The following is a 22,611-nucleotide window of genomic DNA, read 5'->3' on the forward strand; positions in this document are numbered from 1 at the left end:
GCTGATCATTTCAGATACTTGGCTATGGAAGGTTTTGTGTGTGTCTTCTTTTTAATTTGGAGGAAGGGAGGCTCTGTTTTACAAAACTCAAATCATATTATTTATTCCTTTCTGTACCGTGATTTTTATCTACTAATTGATGGAAATTTCTCTATCTCCATTATTCTAGGTCTATTTTATTCAGTTCTTTTTTTTTGTTATTGATGGTCATTCATCTTCTCATCTGTTCTCTACTGCTACAAAGAGTGCTGAATATAGGTCCTTACCAAACAATGATACTTGCTCCTGCCCTGGCCTTAGGTAAAGATGCCCAGGAGTGACAGTGCAGAGCTAAAGAGTATTTTTGCTTTTGATGGCTATTGCTAGATATTTCATTGGTACCTGTATTTTCTGATCACCCAGTAAATTGTATATTTCATGTCCTCGGCTTATTTTTATATGTAGTTGTTTGACTTATCAATTTAAAGAGCTCTTTATGCTTTGATTTATAAATATTTTTTCAAGTTCTATAAATTGGATACTGACTTAGTTATGTTTTTCCATCAAAAAGTTATAATTTTTATATAGTTAAATAAATCTGTTTTTCTTCTATAACTCTTTGGTCTTGGATAAGAAGGTCTCTCCAATCCCTAGAATTTCTTTTTTATTTATTTATTTTTAAAATTGTATTGAAGTATAATTGATTTACAATGTTGTGTAAATTTCTGTTGTACAGCAAAATGATTCAGATACATATATATTATATATTATATATATAATATATTTTATATATATACATAATATATTATATATATAATATATATATATTTTTCCATTTTCTTTTCCATTATGGTTCATCTCAGGATATTGAATATAGTTCCCTGTGCTATACAGTAGGACCTTGTTATTTATCCATTCTAGACATAATAGTTTGCATCTGTTAATCCCAAACTCCCAATCCTTCCCCCACACCCTTAGCAACCACAAGTCTGTCTCTACATCTGTGAGTCTGTTTCCGTTTCATAGATATGTTCATTTGTGTCGTATTTTAGATTCCACTTATACTTGATAGGTTCCACATATAAATGATATCATATGGTATTTGTCTTTCTCTTTCTGATTTACTTTGCTTAGTATGATAACCTCTGGGTTCATCCATGTTGCTGCAAATGGCATTATTTCATTCTTTTTTATGGCTGAGTAATATTCCATTATATATATACATCACATTGTCTTTATCCATTCATCTGCTGATGGACATTTAGGTTATTTCTATGTCTTGGCTATTGTAAATAGTGCTGCTATGAACATAGGGTTGCATGTATCTTTTTGAATTATAGTTTTACCTGGATATATGCCCAGGAGTGAGATTGCTGGATCATATGGCAACTCTATTTTTACTTTTATCAGGAACCTCTGTACTGTTTTCCATAGTGGCTGCACCAATTTATATTCCCACCAACAGTGTAGGAGGGTTCCCTTTTCTCCACACCCTCTCCAGCATTTGTTATCCGTAGACTTTTTGATGATGGCCATTCTGACTGGTGTGAGGTGGTACCTCAATGTAGTTTTGATTTGCATTTCTCTAATAATTAGTGATGACGAGCATCTTTTCATGTGCCTATTGGCCATCTGTATTTCTTCTTTGGAGAAATGTCTATTTAGGTTTTCTGCCCATTTTTCAACTGGGCTGTTTGATTTTTGTTATTGAGTTGTATGAGTTGTTTGTATATTTTGGAAATTAAGCCCTTTCAGTTGCATCATTTGCAAATATCTTCTCCCAGCCTGTAGGATGCCCTTTTGTTTTGTTTATGGTTTCCTTTGCTGTATAAAAGCTTATAAGTTTGATTAGGTCCCATTTTTTTTTAAACATCTTTATTGGAGTATAATTGCTTTACAATTGTGTTTTAGTTTCTGCTGTATAACAAAGTGAATCAGCTCTATGTATACATGTATCCCCATATACCCTCCCTCTTGTGTTTCCCTCCCACCCTCCCTATCCCACCCCTCTAGGTGGTCACAAAGCACCGAGCTGATCTCCCTGTGCTATGCAGCTGCTTCCCACTAGTTATTTATTTTACATTTGGTCGTGTATATATGTCCATGCCACTCTCTCACTTCTTCCCAGCTTACCCTTCCCCCTCCCTGTGTCCTCAAGTCCATTCTCTATGTCTGTGTCTTTATTCCTGTCCTGCCCCTAGGTTCTTCAGAACCTTTTTTCTTTTTTTTTAGATTCCATATATATGTGTTAGCATACAGTATTTGTTTATCTTGCTTTTATTTCTATTGCCTTGGGAGACTGACCTAAGAAAACACTGGTACAATTTATGTCAGAGAATGTCTTGCCTATGTTCTCTTCTAGGAGTTTTATGGTGTCATGTCTTGTATTTAAGTCTTTAAGGCATTTTGAATTTATTTTTGTGTATGGTGTGAGGGTGTGTTCTAACTTCATTGATTTGCATGTGACTGTCCAGCTTTCCCAACGCCATTTGCTGAAGAGACTGTCTTTTCCCCATTGTATATTCTTGCCTCCTTTCTTGAAGATTAATTGACCATAGGTGTGTGGGTTTATTTCTTGGCCCTCTATTCTGTTCCACTGATCCATATGTCTGTTTCTGTGCCAGTACCATGCTGTTTTGATTACTGTAGCTTTGTAGTATTGTCTGAAGCCTGAGAGGGTTATGTCTCCTGCTTTGTTCTTTTTTCTCAGAATGGCTTTGGCGATTCTGCGTCTTTTATGTTTCCATATAAGTTTTAGGATTATTTGTTCTAGTTCTGTGAAAAATGTCATGGGTAATTTGATAGAGATCACATGAAATCTGTAGATTGCTTTGGGTAGTATGGCCATTTTAACAACATTAATTCTTCCAATCCAAGAGCATGAGTCCAATCCCTAGAATTTCTTATGAGACCATCATTTACCATGCAAGTCCATTCTATACTCTCCCCTTTGAATTGAACCTTTGTCATACATAAGAATTACTATTCTTTTCCACTGACCTCATCTCAGTGGGTCTAGAAACTTAAAGTAAAAAAATACTGATTTTTTTTTAGTGTTTATCATGTATCTAGTTACCAAAGCAAATTATCTTATTAACTCGAGAAGATTTTTACTCTAGTGACTTTAGTGCTATGTATGCAGTTCTGGTTTTAATTGAAGTGGTATTATTGTTTTTGGACTATTGTTCATATTTCTATTTTCATAGAAAATAGAAAGTTCATAGAGCTTTTATTAGAGGTGATCACTCAATTTTATCAAAGGCCCTTTCAACTTATGTTGTTATTGAACTCTCCCTCAAATACAGAAGGAAACATTCTCAATAAATGCCAAATTCTTTTTAATACTATACTGACTTTAAAATATTTTCTAGGACTTGGATAGTTTAAATAACATTAAAATTATTTGCTATTTACAGGTGAGATTAACACTCAGCTGGCTCTGGTGGCATTTTAAAAAATGAATATCTTCCCAGTCTCCCTATAGTAATTGGTCTAGGCAAGTTTTCTATTTTTCAAGGTGGGGGATGGACTTAATTTTTAAATTGTAACTTTTCTTGCCATATTTAATTTTTTTTGCCTACAACATTGAAGGACATAATTCACCTACATGGGTGATAAGTTTACCTTTCTTAGTACTAGGTTTAATTTTTCTCTGATCATCACTTTTGGTGTAAATGTAGTGCCTTTAGAGTTGTGACTTCGTGTGGTTAGGGGAGTTTAAAGGCTTATCATTCCACACTTATATATTGTGACTCTTGATCTGACATTAGTATTGCCACTTTTGCATTACATGAATTTCTTATAAATAAAAGGCTGTCTAAAAGTAAGCAGGAAAATAATTTTAACTACAATTTGAAAGAAGTAAAACAAGATGGTAAGAGCCACTTTATGTGTAATAGTGGAAAGTGGTAAAATTATAGCACATTTGTAATGGGGAAGATAGTAAAGAGGCTTTTAAAAAATATACATGGATATAATAAGACTATTAAGCACAGACTAAATAAGAAGGCAGTGAGAGGTTGAAAGTAGAGTACCATTAGCCTTCCTGTATATTCTTCTTTGGTTTGCCTGAAAGGGACTGCTTTCTCAAGAGTAAACTTTTGAGCTATAGTTCTTTGACTACTGTGAGATTCTCATGGTGAATCTGATGGGAAAAGAGTAGGAAGCGTTCTCAGATTACCTCAGGATGGAAGCCATGACAAGATTCCGGACGCCTTCTGATCTTCTGAGCCTTTAAACGTTCACACTTAAGGGATTCGTTATGTTGACTGTTGTTAAGGCATATTTCCAAGATGCTCCTTTTCCTTACTCTGAATTTCAGAGCTCAAAACTTGGCACTAAACTCCCTTGACAACTTCTCTCTCTCTAATAGTGGAAAGGATATCATCTCCTCCTCTCTAAGAATTCTCCCCTAGGTTTCCTTACTGTCGATACCCCTTACCAGCTTCATCAGTAGTGGCTGGACCTACACACAAAAGGATATACCTGATTTCAATGGGTGCCATGGTGATGGGGGCCACAGACTCACAGAGGCAGCTACTGTCCACCACCACCATGAACAGATTGCTGCTTGGGATTTGCTGGATGACAAAGGACCTGTTGGAACAAGAGGCAGAGAGACAGTGAGTGGTCATTTACCATCCCTCAACTTAATAGCCGTGAGGAAAACTTTCCCTGGGGTGGGGGAACTACTGTAATGTTTTGGAAAACAAGTTTCAGAGACTGCTTTACTAGTCAAGTTGCCTCCTTCCATGAGGCTCTTCACTTTCAAACATGAAGTTTCACTAAGAAGACAGTAGCCTATAACCTACATCTATGTCCATATAAAGCTCATAAAACTCACCTTGGAAAGACTGGACTTTTACGTGTATGAAACAGGAGAGTCAGAGTTGGCTAAATCACCTCAGTTTCCAGGGTCTAAGAGGTTAGGCTTTTCCAAGACTCATTTTCTTCTCCCAGGGCCTAAACATCACCCCAAGTTGCATCTGATGTTCTTTGAGGTGTATTTTTCCTTCTCCCTCCATCAAGGATAGATTGAAGCTATGTCATATTAATGATAAAAGATGAAGTGAACTTCCTAGACCTTTCCCTGAACCACTTTGCACAATGTCTGCCCATAATAGAGGTATTTTTTGGATGAAATTAGTGCTAGTTGTTTAAGGAGATCCATCCTTCTCAGAGACCAAGTTAAGCTGGTACTAAGGCCATATGGCACTTCTGACATTCTGGGTCTATCTGTACAGCTAGTCCAACATAAGTAAGCCTAATGACACCTCTTTCTCACCTTACCCAATACAATGAAATGACAAAGTAATGTCACCATAAAAATACTCCTTGAACCAGAAATACCAGTGACTCTTTGGAGGAACAAATTAGAGAACAAATCCCGTATTCTTCTATAGCCAACAGATTAGCTAAATATGTAGCCCCAGGCCCAGAATCCCTGTCACATAAATTTTCATGATATTTTACCAAATTCAGTTTAGTCAGATGAACTAGACTATAACATTAAAAAATGGTCAATTTCTCTGTAAGTCATCTTCATTCATCTTTCTCTCAAAAAATTTGTTCTGTTCTCTAGAGTGTATCTAGTATAACAAGATATGACATGAATTTTTATGATCATAGTATACAAACTGATAGAAATACCAAAATGGTATGATGAATGCATGACTTGTTTAAAATATAGAGCAAAAACTCTTCAGATCTAAGCAATAACAGAATATGTCATTTTCAAACGCAGGGAACTGCAACACATTCCAAAGAGCAGAAAGTATCAATTACATGTTCTTCTTTTACATTTGGGTAAAATTAGAAATTAATAGCAAAAAGATATAAGCAGTGGAAATAAAAGGTTAAAAACACATCCAATTAATCCTTGAGAATTTGAGAGCAGCCCAGACTCAAATCTGTGCAGATTTGAGTCTGGGCTGCTTAAATATTTTTACTGGGAAAAAAATCTGCAAATAAACGAACTGTGTTTTTGAATCAAGAAACTGGAAAAATAAGAACATAAACCTGCACCTGTGCCCTACACTCATTCTCCCCTGTGGTACACTGGGCTGAGAATTGATGCCCCTCTCCAAAGCCCAGCCCTCAGGCTTCTGCAAGGATGTGACTGATGGAAGAGGAGAGAGGTGATCATTGTACAAATAGTTTCTCTTGTTTACTAGCCATTTTCTTCAGCTTACACAAAACTCTCCCTTAACTTTACCTCCACCTACCACCCTGCTTCCCCGTCCTCATTTATAGTACAACTCCTAAAAAGAATTATACACAATCCCTCTCTCTCTCCTCTCTCTCTCTTCCTTTCTCTCTACTTCCTCACTTCTCTTCTTTCACAAATCTACTCCAATAAGGCTGTAGTCCTTACCACACCCTTGGATCGGTTCTTGTCAAGGACACCAACGACCTCACTGCCTTTCTTCTCAATCTCCTTTGCCTCCACTTCCTCCTTCCTTGCTCACTGTCTGTCCCTCACAACAAACTGTGGTTTCCACAGGAGGAAGGTCACATGCGTCTGCCCCTGGTTATCTTTTATCCCCAGCAGCCAGAGTTACGCCTGGGACAAAGCAGATGCTCAGTAAACATTCACTGAATCAATGACAGGATGAACTTATAAAGATAAAAGCAGAAGAATAAGATGCAGACGAAAACGTGAAGATAACTAAAAGAATCAAACTCTGGCTTAAAAGAACAAGGACATAAGTCCACTTATGGCACTCCTGATCAAGAAAAAGAAGTCACAAAGTTACATTAAAACCTAAAAGATACAGAGGCATTTTAAACATTTTAAGTGAGTATTACGAATATCATTACAAACAATTTGAAAACTTAGAGCAAACACACTTTGGGGGATAAAGTATAAATTATCAACATTTGGCCAAGCTATAAAAAACACCAGCAAACCAACTGCATGAAAAAAACCTGAAATGCACATTGAGAATCTAACCCCAAGTGAATACTACCAAGTCACCCAAAGAACAGATAACACTGTGTTCATAGAAAATCCATGTGAACCCACTGACCAACTGTTAGAACCAAGAAAAGAACTAAGCAAGCTGCCCAGTTACATAATCAGCATATAAAACCACAGCCTTTCCCTGACACTGGCAATAACCAATGAAAAAATATTTATGAAATAAAGAACCATTGATATTGTCAATAATTACTATGAAATGCCCAAGGATAAACCTAGTAAAAGATGTTTCTTTATGAAGAAAATGATCAAACTTTACTGAACATAAAAGAAAAAAAACAACCCTAAGAAATCCACAGTCGTTGTGGAAGGGAACAGTTATATATTAAAGGTGTCATTTCTCCTTCAATTAACCTTTTAATTCAAAGTAATCTCAATAAAAATCCCAACAGGAATTTTGATGGAATTTGAGGTGATGATCCTAAGATTCATTCATAAGATTAAATACAAAGAACAGTCTGGACAATTGTATAAAATTGAGTTTTATAAAAAAAAAAAAAAGAGAGAGAGACAGAGAGAGAAGGGAAGATGCTTGCCCCTAATCAGTATCAAAACCCATAAGATAATTTACAGAAGGGGAAACACAGATAGACAGCTGATATGTAAAAGGGGTTCGATCTCACTACAAATTAGGTAAATATAAATTAAAATGAAATTAAAATAATGAAATGCATTTTTCACCAGCAGAATGGAAAAATTTTAAGTCTATGGTAGTATCAAATGATGGAGAGTCTGAAGAAGTGAATATTATTCTACACTGCTGGTGGGAAAGTGAATTTTACAGCCCCTATGAGAACAATTCGTTACCGTTACAGTGAAAAATCATTTAGATCCTATTTTTCCAGTAGTTTTACTTCTCAGTAAGAGGAACTATTGTTCAAGAACCCAAGAAGACATACATAAAGATGCTCTTGGTAACATTGTTCATTGAGAGGAGGAAAAAACAAAACCCACCTGAAAGTCCATCAACAGAGGAATGATTAAATAAGCAACAGTGTGTCTGTTCTATGGTCTACTTGGCACCAGATGAAAGGGTAAAAGGTGTCCATTTACCATCATGAAAGATTACCCAAAACATAGTAAGTGGGAAAATAACGTTGCAAAACTATACATAAAGTATAAATATTTAAGAATATTTAATATTCTCATCTAAGAGTATTTGATTCTGCTACAGAGAACAAGAAAAATAAATGGGATGGATAAGACTTATCAGTTAGGTTAGGAATAGATAGTATCAGTAAGTGATCCATGACTCATGTTAACATAGAAGGAATAAATGAACAAGTGGAGCACATGTGGGTAGAACACAAAAAAGGACAGAACATATGAAGTGTCTTCCTAGTGATAAAAAGGAATGAAAGGACCAAGTGAAATTAAGTATTTATAAGGCACAGATCATGTCATCTCCAGATTGACAGTTGTCACCTATATCCTCCTTAAGTCAACCCACTGGCAACTCCCATGCTCTGCCTGAGACATGTAGATAAAAGTCATGGCTGCTCAACAGATTAGAGGCAATTTGCAAACTTGACCTTCCATCTCTCCAATAAAGCAAGCATGTATTGGCTCCAGGCACCTTCTGTCTACTGAGCCCCCATCCCTACCCTCAAGTCTGGTCCTCCTACCACATCATCAGTGAGAGAGAGAGCAAGGGAGGAGGGGATGGAGGGGAGGGAACAGGATGGCAGTGGTGGACAAGAGAAGACTGGGAATAATTGTCCGGGGAGACTTAAACTTAATCTGTAACATTGGAGTTCTTTACAAGGAGAATGTGTACGTGTATTCTTAAAACATTTATAAAATGGAATGTTATGCTAGGGGCAAAGAGTATTGATTTTCTCATTTCAGAAAAGAGAAAACTGGGACTCAGAGAACGTAACTCAACTCCTACAGAAGTTGTACGAATGAGACATAATTGTGCCCATATTAGAGATCAGGAAACAAGAGATTAACTGACTTCCTAGAGTAACAGGGGCAGAGCTGCAAGCCTCTGGAGCCCAGGCCTGTTACGGGGCTGCTACCATAGGCAGCCGACTTTCTGTCTTGTACTGGAATTATTAGTGCTCAAGCTCCTCGAGGGCAGACCCAGTGATCACTTGATATGAATGGTTAATGACAACCAGTGCAAGATATTATTCATTTTAACACATTCACCCTCCAAGGTGAAGGCTCCCCAAGTGTTCTCATGAAGCCCCAAGGGGGGTAGAGCAAACTCCCCCCCTTTTACCCCCAGTCCTAGGAGATGGAAATCTCTGCAGGCAGCTATTACTACAGTGGAGGAAAACACCCCCTACCAAGGATTTGCCAGCGGAAAGATTAACTGCTTTTCCATATTTTAAAGACTTACTGTCTGCTTATTAACATGTTTTTTTGGAGGGGTCTGGCCAATGTTAGCTGTTCATTTATGTGCACAATGTGTATTTATGGCCCAGGGTGCAGGGTTGAACTTCATAAAACACACCTCCATCCAGCTGGGCCCAGCAGCCAGACTGACTTCGCTGTGTAGAGGGACCGTGGCCTGTGGGGTTGGCCTGGGGGCCAAACAAGGCGGAAGGGAAATGCCTCAACAGAGAATCACAGCAGCCATTTCTAAGTAGGGATAGGTCAAAATGCATGAAATAAATTAGGTCCTCAAGGGAAACAGAGTAGGAGAGAGGGAAGCAATTTTGATCTGTCCATTGCCGGAACTGAAATAACCCAGCCCTCCCTTTTCCATTCACAACAGACTGAGAAAGAACTAGAGGAAAAAAGATGATGCAATTTCAAGACAGCCTCCCTTGACAAGAGGGACTGAGGGGGCTTTGCTACCCAGATGAGGAAGGCGGTCACACTGCTCCCCTAATGCTGCCTGGACCAGTGTGTGTGGTGGGGGGAACCCATGGCTAAGATTCCCAGAGGACCCCAGGGTGAACATTTGAAGAGCTTGGTTGGCTTGCTTTTCATTAATTGGGTACAAAACCATGGCTCAAAAAATAATCGGGCAGGACAGAATCTTAAAACATTTTAAAGTCTTTCACCTTTTATAGATTTTCAACCTTTACAAATTGTCCATATTTTTTCTAAAGATAAAATAAAAGACAATGAGTAAGTCACAGGGAACCAATTTGAATTTGGCACTGATTGTGTTCTAGGTTGTACTACTCTCCAGGTGGACTGGGTATGTGGATCTCCAAAGGACCCTATTCTCTTTGGAGGTGGGGAGACGCCTGTCTTCCCCCAATGTGCCCCAAAATGCCCTGCAGTGACCCAGGCCCATAAGTTGTGGAGAGCAAGCATTTGGTGATGGACTGCTTAAATTTAAACTAGAAATTAAATACTGAGGCCATGTTCTAACCCATAGTTGTGGTACCCTGTGGCATGGGGGAGGTAAACGGGGAACACTAGCACCTACTCATGGCTCAGTTCAAACAAGGTGAAAGAATAAACAGCAGGGCCTCCCCTGCTCACCCCCAAAAGTGTCAGGCCCAGGAAATTTCACAGGTGAATCATGTTAGCATGTCAAGGCACATGTAGTTCTAAAATATTTAAGCTGCTTCAGAGCACAGGGAAAGAAGGAAATACTTCAGATTTCTTTTATCAAGGACCTTGATATAAAACCTGACCAAGATTATACAAAAAGAAAGAAAGAAGAAAAGAAAGAAAGAAAGAAAGAAAGAAAGAAAGAGAGAAAGAGAGAGAGGGAGGGAGGGAGGAAGGGAGGGAGGGAGGAAAGAAGAGCTACGGAATAATCTCTTTTTGTGAATATTGATGCAAAGATCTTAAATGAAATGCAGCAAATAGAATTCAGTAGGACACTGAAATACAGCATGCAGCAGTAAGGATTAACCTGGGAATGCAAATGAACAAGCTTATTGAGTTGTCTCAGCTTAATAGAGATAGAAACATGAAACAATTTTTTTTTTTTTTTGGCCATGTGGCGCAGCTTGTGGGATCCTAGTTCCCTGACCAGGGATGGAACTCGGGCCCTCAGCAGGGAAAGTGCAGAGTCCTAACCACTGGACCACCAGGGAATTCCCGAAACAATTTTTTTTAAGTCTCTATTTTCAACCCTACTGTACTGAATTCCTGCTTTCTCATCTCTAAATGATATCTTGTATAGATTCCCTAACTTTCTGAAAACTTGAGGTTAATAAAATTAGTCCAATCTAGTTTAATACTTTAATTTCATATCTAGTTTGAAGCTCTACACTGTCATTCCTTCAAGCTTCTATTTTCTAGCTTCTTCAGTCATTTGGGGTGGGGAAAATGGAGCAGCAAAGAGGCAAGCATTTCCTACTCACCAGGCCATGGTGCAATCTCTCACCACAGCTTGTAACAGCTTGGCCTTTGGTGTCCTCTGTGTGGATCCAGCACCCCAATGTGGCTTTTTTGTGAGGTTACCGTGGATTCTCCTAAGAACCAAGAGCCCCTCAACGTGGCCCCAGTGTGACCACCCACACAGCTCTTGCCATCAGCATCTTGCCCTTAGTGTGGACCTCTCCTGGAGAGCAACGCCCTTGCTGAGTTTAAGCAAGATGATAGCAATCTTCCATATTGTCTATCTGCCCCCTGGGAAACAGGCATCTTTGCTGGCCCAGCCATAGGCCACTTCAGTGCTGCTCCTTCTCCAAGCCTAGCCCTCTCCCTCTAGATCTCTTTCCCCTGCTTGGATAGGACACGTCAGCACACCTGCCACCCAGCAGACATTTGGCCAGTGCTGGACCTCCCTTCTTTCAGATACCCCCAAAATATATTAGAGTCTTGGAGAATTCCCCACCACCCATCTGGATCCCAGCAGGAAAAAGTACTCCTTGGAGGAAAACGCCTCTTTCCATGAACCTTGATCTCTTCCTTGTTAGGCTCCTCATCAGTCTTCTTGTGGTAGATTAAAGGTGGGCCAGTTGTCAGCCCTCAAATAAACTTGAAGGTGGGGGTCGGGGGGAGGGTTTCCAATTCTAAATCAGTGCCAGCTAAATGGCTGTTCTCTTTAGAACCTCTGGTGCTCAGGTCCTCAGTCTGGGGCTACAAGGAAAGCCTCACTTGACATCCTGTTGACATTCTTCCAGTAAATCTATCTGTGTAAGAGACCCTATCCAGAGTTGGAAAAGAGCCAGGGCTGTGGGACCTGTCCAATAGGTGCCTACAAGACATCTGACAAAAATCCCATCCCTGAAAACAAGTGATCAAATTACAATTGGAAAACTTAGGCGTTAGGGAGTTGAGCCCTAGAAACCATCATCATGGCTCCCACCAGGTATTCCTCTGATGGCATGCCAGGAACCAGACTGGTACAGGCCTTTCCTGCTCCATTTCACTAGAGTGGGAAATGTGTTGTGTTTTCACAGTTAAGAGCTGAGATTAAATGAGATGAGCATATTGTCTTTGTTATACTTATTTATTCAAAAATGTATATACAATGGACACATTATGACATTCCACTTGTGACTTGCTGATGGGAAGTGCACACAAAGAGCCCAAGTGATGCTTTGTCTGCAGGGCACAGTGTCCCACGGTGGTATTTATTATACTGCAGAAAGAATGAGTCCAAAAGACCCATAATAATGACTTTCACTCATCCTCAGCCCCGCCAAGGATTTGTTGAGATTTATGGTGCCAACCCAGAGCTTAAAAACCACTTGGGCAGGAAGTTCTTTGGCATTATCAGCCCAAGGCAGGTGGCAAGGAAAGCTATTTTGTGTTTGAAATATGGGGGAAAGAGCCCCATAGAATGAAATGCAAAAAGGATCCAATTTTCTTTTCTCATCTCAGAAGAAGAAAATCTCAAAAGAGCTGACAACAAAAGATACTTTTAAAACTTGGCTGTTACTTTAGCTTTTCAATCTTTTATTTATTCATTTATTTTTTTGGTACTAGAGTCTTCAGTAAATCCTCTTAATTATGACATGAAACATTTTCTTCTAATCCCTTAAGAAGAGTAAGGAATTTGTTAAATATTTTCACTGGAACTATTAGTGTCTTTTCTTATAAATAATGAGAATAAGAGCTAACATTTATGGAGTATTTACCTAGGGCCAAGCACTTTTCTAAGCACTTCCCCCTTTAATCTTCACACCAACTCAAAGAATTATCATCTTCATTTTAAGGATGAAAATATATATGCTTTGATAAGTTAAACAACTTTTCCAAATCCTAAAACCCATCAAATATCAAAGTAAAAAAAGCTCTATAAAAATCTAAGTCTTCATTTTAATGATTACACTCTAATCACCATCATCACAGTCATCACCATCTACCACTTACTGAGCCCTTACCGTAGCAGTCATTGTGTGAAGGTCTTTTACCTAAAACTGGTTTATTTCCCAACAACTCTTCGAGGCAGGTCATATTATTCCCAAGTTATAGAAAAAGCACCTGAGATTTAGAGAATGTAAGTAATTTGGTCCCATCTTGGTTTAAGATAGCACAGGTAATAGGTATCAGAGACAAGTTCTGGATTTAAGCTGTCAGACTTTACTCCTTCCATCTTACCCCATAAAAATCAAAATATCAGATGGAAAAGTGTTTGGGGCAAATTTCAGTGATAAACTGACACCAGAGAACCTGTCCCTTGATTGGAGGGTTCACATTGACATTACTTTGGATTCACAGTTATAATCTCCCACTTTCTAGCTTTACAATGTCTTCTACAATCTCCAAGTGAATTGTTGGGTTCATTTAGCAAAATAGAACAACATCATAATGAACCATTGGGAGGTCTAAACAGACGCAAAACTAAAAAGAATTCACTGGGGAGTTGAACATCTAATTTTAACTGGAAAAGTCACATTCTACCATCAATAATTTCCTTCTAAAAGGTTGGACATCTTGCATTATATGAAAAAGGCATTTTGTCTACCACACTTTGTTAAGAGCAAAAAACCAATTAGACTAAGTATAAGTTTTGCATAGGAAAAAAAGCCTAGAAGGAAATATAGCACCATTTAAATACTTTTACTTATCCACAGTTTATAGATGAAGAAACTAGGTAACTTGCCTGAAGTTACTGAGCTAATAAGACATGGAGCTGGGATTCAGATCCAGACTACTTGGCTTTAGAGTGTAAGCATGTAATTTCTCTGCCTCAGTTCTGAGTGGTGAGATTGCATGTGATTTTTACTTTATTCTTATATATTTATCTACTGTTCAGTTTTCTACAATGAGTAGAAATTACATTTAATAGGAACCAGAACCATGGAAAAATAGCTTTCTATTTTTTAGACTATAGACATACATATGTAGAAAACTAAATCTCAGTGATCAGCATTTGCTTTACAATTTCAGTTGCTAACAGAAAAACTAAAATCACGTGAAATTTCTCCAAGATCATTAATTGAAAGAAAAAGGAAGTACCTCCTTAGTGGTTTTGCTGCCCTCTTCCATGTGACCAATTTGACTATATATCCTTGGGGTAAGTCCCCATCAGGAGCCCTCTCTGAGTTTCTCTATAATATCATCTTTAACTCTGCCTGATCTACAGTTGAAACTCAATATATTTTCACTGACTGAAATAAAGGCAGAACCCATACTTTTTTACTTTGATGCTTTCTGAATAATATATCTTGTAGCTTTGAATCAATCTCCCAGGGAGAGAGTCAGACAAATCATGTAGTTTGGTATATTTTGAGATCTGACTTCTTAAACCAATGTTGCTAATAATTCCCACCACTATTAAATAGTTTCTTATCACAAAACAGCATAGTTATTCGTTTTGAAGAGTGTTAAGTACTGAGGTAGAGACCCAGAGCCATAGGGAAATTTCAAGAGAGACAGATGCATTCCAGAAACATTGTATCTAAGGCAATGTTGTAGGTTTTAAAGATTAGTGTTCACACAGATTTTTGTGACTATTGGTGATATACTCCAACACAGAAGAAAAAAAAGTGTCCCAGAACAAAAATGAAAACTATTCTCCTATATCCACATAGACAATATCAATGTGGAGTAGATATGAGGAATAAAATGAAGGAGGTGGGAATAGCAGGGGATACCAGAAAGTTCACTGGTTCAAAAGTCAGTGGAGTTGAATCAAGCTCCCAGTTTGAAATTAATAGGCAAACCACCTTGGGAATTATCCCATTCCCTCTCTCAGCCTTAGTTTTCCTACCTCAAAAGTGATTTCTAAGGTACCTCCCCAATCTAACATCATAAAGTACTTGGCTTTCACATCATTGTTTCCTCCTTGCACAAAATTCTAGGTTGATACAACAGACTTTGATTAGTTGTCACTATCATCTTCTCTTTTGTTTAGCTCCCTCCACTGCCAACTCTAAAGAGAATCAAATTTTTCTTTTTTTTTAAAAAAAAATTTATTTATTTCTTTGGTTGTGCTGGGTCTCAGTTGCCGCAGGCGGCCTCCTTAGTTGTGGCTCAAGGGCTCCTTAGTTGTGGCATGCAAACTCTTAGTTAGGAGAAAGAATCAAACTTTTGGCAGTGAAGTCCAGGAAAGTATCCCTCATCTGGAGAACCTAGCCAAAATATAGATTCCCAGACCCACCTCCTGTAGATTGGGAATCAGTAAGTACAGGGTGAAGCACAGGAACATATATTTCCACAAGTACCACCAGATGATTCTGATGGGCCTCATCCTGTGTTTAAAAACAACTGCTAAATATTCTGACAGAGAAAACAAAGTAGAAAAATGACATCATTTTAAAAAGTAAAAAATAAAATTCCTGTGCTCATGTTGACTTAAAAATAAATCACAAGGGATGTTCTAATAATGTAAGATGGGAGATAATTGCAATATGGCTAGCTGGATTACTATATGGTTAATTGCCTAAGTCAAATGGTTTAATGAAACTGCCCACAAGCACAGGTGCCCCCAGAAGAACAGCCATCACCTTGAACCTAATTCACTTTTTAAATAACTTTAGACCACTGTTCAGGAAACACCTGAGACTGATGTTGTATCTACACAGCAAGGTTAAGTGGAGAATTCAAGCTGATGTGTATTCAAGAACTTTCTCTTGAGTCAGCTTCATCACTGGAGCTAACATATTTTAACCTCGACCCTAGCCCATGCTTTAGTAGATGGTTATCTGAATTCACCATTTCACGTAACATGTAGAGACTTAGATTGAAAGTATTGTTAGAATTATCCTAAGTACCCTAACTGTACAACTCTTTTCTAGCCTGTGCAGTTTCCAAACATAGAAAACAAGGTTGTATATTATTTGTTTTGCCTCCTTTCTTAAAAAACAATTCAATTTTCAGAGCTTGAGAGGCATGCATCTGAAGCCCAAGTCCTTTATAATGGAGACATGACATAAGAATAGATAAATGGGCTTCCCTGGTGGCGCAGTGGTTGAGAATCTGCCTGCTAATGCAGGGGACACGGGTTCGAGGCCTGGTCTGGGAAGATCCCACATGCCACCGAGCAACTAGGCCCGTGAGCCACAGCTGCTGAGCCTGCGCGTCTGGAGCCTGTGCTTCGCAACAAGAGAGGCCACGATAGTGAGAGGCCCGCGCACCGCGATGAAGAGTGGCCCCCGCTTGCCACAACTAGAGAAAGCCCTCGCACAGAAACGAAGACCCAACACAGCCATAAATAAATAAATAAATAAATAAATAAATAAATAAATAAATAAATAAATAAATAAAAGAATAGATAAATGGGAGAAACCTTCAAGATGGCAGAGGAGAAAGATGTGGAGATCATCTTCCTCCTCACAAATACATCAAAAATACATCTACATATGGAACAACTCCTACAGAACACCTACTGAACGCTGGCAGAAGACCTCAGACTTCCCAAAAGGCAAGAAACTCCCCACGTACCTGGGTAGGGCAAAAGAAAAAAGGAAAAATAGAGACAAAAGAATAGGGATGGGACCTGCACCGGTGGGAGGGAGCTGTGAAGGAGGAAAAGTTTCCACACACTAGGAAGCCCCTTCACTGGCGGAGACAGGGGGTTGGCGGAGGGAAGCTTTGGAGCCACGAAGGACAGCGCAGAAACAGGGGTGCGGAGGGCAAAGTGGAGAGAGTCCCGCACAGAGGATGGCTGCCGACCAGCACTCACCAGCCCGAGAGGCTTGTCTGCTCACCCGCGGGGGTGGGTGGGGGCTGGGAGCTGAGGTTCCGGCTTCGGAGGTCGGATCCCAGGGACAGGACTGGGGTTGGCGGTGTGACCACAGCCTGAAGGGGGCTAGTGCGCCACAGCTAGCTGGGAGGGAGTCCGGGAGAAAGTCTGGAACTGCCTAAGAGGCAAGAGACCATTGTTTCAGGGTGCGTGAGGAGAGGGGATTTAGAGCACTGCCTAAACGAGCTCCAGAGACAGGCGCAAGCCACGGCTATCAGCACGGACACCAGAGACGGGCATGAAACTCTAACGCTGCTGCTGTAGCCACCAAGAAGCCTGTGTGCAAGCACAGGTCACTATCCACACCTCCCCTCCCAGAGCCTGTGCAGCCCGCTAGTGCCAGAGTCCCGTGATCCAGGGACAACATTCCCAGGAGAACACACGGCGCGCCTCAGGCTGTTGCAATGTCATGCTGGCTTCTGCTGCCGCAGGCTCGCCCCACATTCCGTCACCCTCCCTGCCCCCGGCAATAACAACTGACAGTAACAACTGACATTGCAGAAATACAAAGAATCATGAGAGATTACTACAAGCAACTATATGCCAACAAAATGGATAACCTGGAAGAAATGGACAAATTCTTAGAAAAGCACTACCTTCCAAGACTGAACCAGGAAGAAATAGAAAATATAAACAGACAAATCACAAACACTGAAATTGAAACTGTGATTAAAAATCTTCCAACAAACAAAAGCCCAGGACCAGATGGCTTCACAGGTGAATTCTTTCAAACATTTAGAGAAGAGCTAACACCTATCCTTCTCAAATTCTTCCAAAATATAGCAGAGGGGGAACACTCCCAAACTCATTCTATGAGGCCACCATCACCCTGATACCCAAACCAAACAAAGACACCACCAGAAAAATAAAATTACAGTCCAATATCACTGATGAACATAGATGCAAAAATCCTCAACAAAATACTAGCAAACAGAATCCAACAGCACATTAAAAGGATCATACACCATGATCAAGTGGGGTTTATCCCAGGAATGCAAGAATTCTCCAATATATGCAAATCAAACAATGTGATAAACCATATTAACAAATTGAAGGAGAAAAACCATATGATCATCTCAATAGGTGCAGAAAAAGCTTTTGACAAAATTCAACACCCATTTATGATAAAACCCTCCAAAAAGTAGGCACAGAGGGAACTTACCTCAACATAATAAAGGCCATATATGACAAACCCACAGCCAAGATCATTCTCGAAGGTGAAAAACTGAAACCATTTCCACTAAGATCAGGAACAAGACAAGGTTGCCCACTCTCACCACTATTATTCAACATAGTTTTGGAAGTTGCAGCCAAAGCAATCAGAGACAAAAAAGAAATAAAAGGAATCCAAAGTATAAAAGAAGAAGTAAAAGTGTTGCTGTTTGCAGATGACATGATATTATACATAGAGAATCCTAAAGATGCTACCAGAAAACTCCTAGAGCTAATCAATGAATTTGGTAAAGTTGCAGGATACAAAAGTAATGCACAGAAATCTCTTGCATTCCTATACACTAATGATGAAAAATGTGAAAGAGAAATTAAGGAAACACTCGCATTTACCATTGCCACAAAAGAATAAAATACCTAGGAATAAACCTACCTAAGGAGACAAAAGACCTGTATGCAGACAACTATAAGACACTGATGAAAGAAATTAGAGATGATACAAAGAGATGGAGAGATATACCATGTTTTTGGATTGGAAGAATCAACATTGTGAAAATAACTATACTACCCAAAGCAATCTACAGATTCAATGCAGTCCTTATCAAACTACCAGTGGCATTTTTCACAGAACTAGAACAAAAAATTTCACAATTTGTATGGAAACACAATAGACCCTGACTAGCCAAAGCAATCTTGAGAAAGAAAAACAGAGCTGGAGGAATCAGGCTCCCTGACTTCGGACTATACTACAAAGCTACAGTAATCAAGACAGTATGGTACTGGCACAAAAACAGAAATATAGATCAATGGAACAGGATAGAAAGCCCAGAGATAAACCCACACACATATGGTCACCTTATCTTTGATAAAGGAGGCAAGAATATACAATGGAGAAAAGACAGTCTCTTCAATAAGTGGTGCTGGGAAAACTGGACAGCTACATGTAAAAGAATGAAATTAGAACACTCCCTAACACCATACACAAAAATAAACTCAAAATGAGTTTAAAGACCTAAATGTAAGGCCAGACACTATCAAACTCTTAGAGGAAAACATAGGCAGAACACTGTATGACATAAATCACAGAAAGATCCTTTTTGACCCACTTCCTAGAGAAATGGAAATAAAAACAAAAATAATCAAATGGGACCTAATGAAACTTAAAAGCTTTTGCACAGCAAAGGAAACCATAAACAAGACGAAAAGACAACCCTCAGAATGCGAGAAAATATTTGCAAATGAAGCAACTGACAAAGGATTAATCTCCAAAATTCACAAGCAGCTCACGCAGCTCGATATCAAAAAAACAAACAACCCAATCCAAAAATGGGCAGAAGACCTAAATAGACATTTCTCCAAAGAAGATATACAGATTGCCAACAAACACATGAAAGGATGCTCAACATCACTAATCATTAGAGAAATGCAAATCAAAACTACAATGAGTGCTGGTTGTGTACTGGGTACGTTAGGCATTTTCTCATTGCCCGGTGGAGGCTAGGAAGATTAAGAAAAGGACAAATTACTTAAAATAGAAATCCAACTTCAACTTCAACTTCTTTCAAAAAGTATAACACCAATGAAAACCAAAATGGCAAAAATCAAAAAGCAAACAAACAAAAAACTACAATGAAGTATCACCTCACACCGGTCAGAATGGCCATCATCAAAAAATCTACAAACAATAAATGCTGGAGAGGTTGTGGAGAAAAGGGAACCCTCTTGCATTGTTGGTGAGAATGTAAATTGATACAGCCACTATGGAGAACAGTATGGAGGTTCCTTAAAAAACTAAAAATAGAACTACCATATGACCCAGCAATCCCACTACTAGGCATCTACCCTGAAGAAACCGTAATTCAAAAAGAGTCATGTACCACAATGTTCATTGCAGCTCTATTTACAATAGCCAGGACATGGAAGCAACCTAAGTGTCCATCAAGAGACAAATGGATAAAGAAGATGTGGCACATATATACAATGGAATATTACTCAGCCATAAAAAAGAAACGAAATTGAGTTATTTGTAGCGAGGTGGACGGACCTAGAGACTGTCATACAGAGTGAAGTAAGTCAGAAAGAGAAAAACAAATACCATATGCTAACACATATATATAGAATCTAAAAAAAAAAAGGTTCTGAAGAACCAGGAATAAGGACGCAGACGTAGAGAATGGACTTGAGGACACGGGGAGTGGGAAGGGTAAGCTGGGATGAAGTGAGAGAGTAGCACAGACATATACACACTACCAAATGTAAAATAGATAGTTAGTGGGAAGCAGCTGCATAGCACAGGAAGATCAGCTTGGTGCTTTGTGACCACCTAGAGGGGTGGGATAGGGAGGGTGGGAGGGAGACGCAAGACGGAGGAGATATGGGGATACATGTATATGTATCGCTGATTCACTTTGTTATACAGCAGAAACTAACACAACATTGTAAAGCAATTATACTCCAATAAAAATGTTAAAAAAATTAGATGATTAGGCTAGTCAGGAAACGTTTGGAATCAATAGCGTTAGCATAATTCATTTGAGAGATTTACTATAGACTGAAATAAGCATTCTGGAACACACAGGCCTGCTCAGAGAACTGTGTGACTTTATAGACCCACAGCACTTTACCCTGTTTTAATTAGCGGTCAGCAATCTCAATAATTTTTCATGTTGTTTTAATTTTCCTGAATAATTATAGCCATGCTCACACATTCAAAAAGTGTTTCTGAAGCTCATTTTTCTCTGACCCCTCAACAAGCCTGTGTAATATCATTTCAGTGTTGCTTATTATTAAGTTGAAATAATTAACTGAACTTGGCACCCTGCTAGAAGTCAATACCTTTTGTTAAAACTGGACTTTTAAAAGTAATGTAGGGACGTTTATAAATAACTACTAACAAAAGCACTAAATGTGTAAACCTGTCTATCACTACTGTATTTTCTATTTTTCTTACATCTTAGGCTAAATTACAAACCGGCTTATCCTATCACCTGAATATGAGAAATAAAAACTTATACCACTAAAGTTTCTACTCTCAGTTGGTGTCATATCTTCATGAAGAAGGTTTTTTGGAAAATAACTTCTACCTATTATCTGTTCTTTATAAAAGTTATAGCTTATGTCCAAAAATAAGTAAGAGAAAAAGGAATCAAAAGAAAAATAAACATTTTTACCTATACTATGAACCTGATTCTTATCAAGATTTATCTTAAAACGGAATGGTTCCCAACTATTTTACTTGTAGGAATAGATACTAGAATAAATCATTACATAGATACACAGAGTTTTAGGAGTAAAGATAGTCATGTATGGTGGCATTGCTTATATAGCAAATATTACAAACAGCCTAAGTGGGGCTGGTTAAAAAAACTAGTAAAGTCTATCTGCGGTGTGGCTGTATTTAAAAATTGTGTTGCAGAAATATTTAAGGGCAAGGAAATATGCTTATGACATTTCTAGTAAAAAAAAAAAGGCATGTTATCAAACAGTGTTTATAATATCATCCCATTTTTGGGAAAAAAAAAAAAAAAAAAACTACAGGGACTTCCCTGGCAGTCCAGTGGTTAAGATGCTGTACTTCCAGTGTAGCAGACGTGGGTTTGATCCCTGGTCGGGGAACTAAGATCCCACATGCCGCACAGCGTGGCCAAAAACAAAAACAAAGACAAACAAACAAACAAAAACCTACAGAAAACATGAGTGGAAGTAAATATACCAAAATTTTATCAGTAGTTTTACTTTTTTTTTAAATATATAAATTTATTTAGTTATTTATTTATTTTTGGCTGCATTGGGTCTTTGTTGTTGCCAGCGGGCTTTCTCTAGCTGTGGCGAGAAGGAGCTATTCTTTGTTGTGGTGCGCGGCCTCCTCATTGCGGTGGCTTCGCTTGTTGTGGAGCGTGGGCCCTAGGCACGCAGGCTTCAGTAGTTGTGGCGTGTGGCCTTCAGTAGTTGTGGCACACGGGCTTCAGTAGTTGTGGCTTGCGGGCTCTAGAGCTCAGGCTCAGTAGTTGTGGCGCACGGGCTTAGTTGCTCCATGGCATGTGGGATCTTCCCGGACCAGAGCTCGAACACGTGTCCCCTGCATTGGCAGGTGGATTTTTAACCACTGCGCCACCACAGAAGCCCAGTAGTTTTACTTTTGGACAATGAAACTGTAGATAATTTTCGACCATTTCCATAAAAATCACATATTACTTTTGTGATGAGAAAATAATTATGATGAGCTATGTTTTTAATGCAATACATAGGATAGTTAATTTTCTTACTACATAAGCTCAATCTAAAAGTCTAATATCTTAAGAGAAGAGACTAACAACATAGGACTAACAACCTAACAACTTGAGAAAAATAGAGGTAAGAATATATATATGTGTGTGTGTGTGTGTATATATATATATATATATATATATATATATAGCCACACCAC

The 22,611-nt window shown here is 38.8% G+C and overlaps 1 protein-coding gene across 1 annotated transcript in view; it reads right to left on the minus strand.

The window, feature by feature from the left end:
• The window catches only part of CACNA2D3 (calcium voltage-gated channel auxiliary subunit alpha2delta 3), an 832,322-nt gene that overhangs the window by 77,319 nt on the left and 732,392 nt on the right, over nt 1–22,611 (minus strand). The window contains exons 36-37 of the mRNA XM_082346809.1: nt 4,453–4,575; nt 4,160–4,247 (exon numbers count right to left, since the gene is read on the minus strand). Coding sequence (XP_082202935.1) covers nt 4,160–4,247; nt 4,453–4,575 — 211 coding nt within the window. The remainder of the gene's footprint in view (nt 1–4,159; nt 4,248–4,452; nt 4,576–22,611) is intronic.

The sequence above is a fragment of the Balaenoptera borealis genome (genome assembly GCF_965194805.1).
Source record: "Balaenoptera borealis genome assembly, chromosome: 12".
Classification (NCBI taxonomy): Eukaryota; Metazoa; Chordata; class Mammalia; order Artiodactyla; family Balaenopteridae; genus Balaenoptera; species Balaenoptera borealis.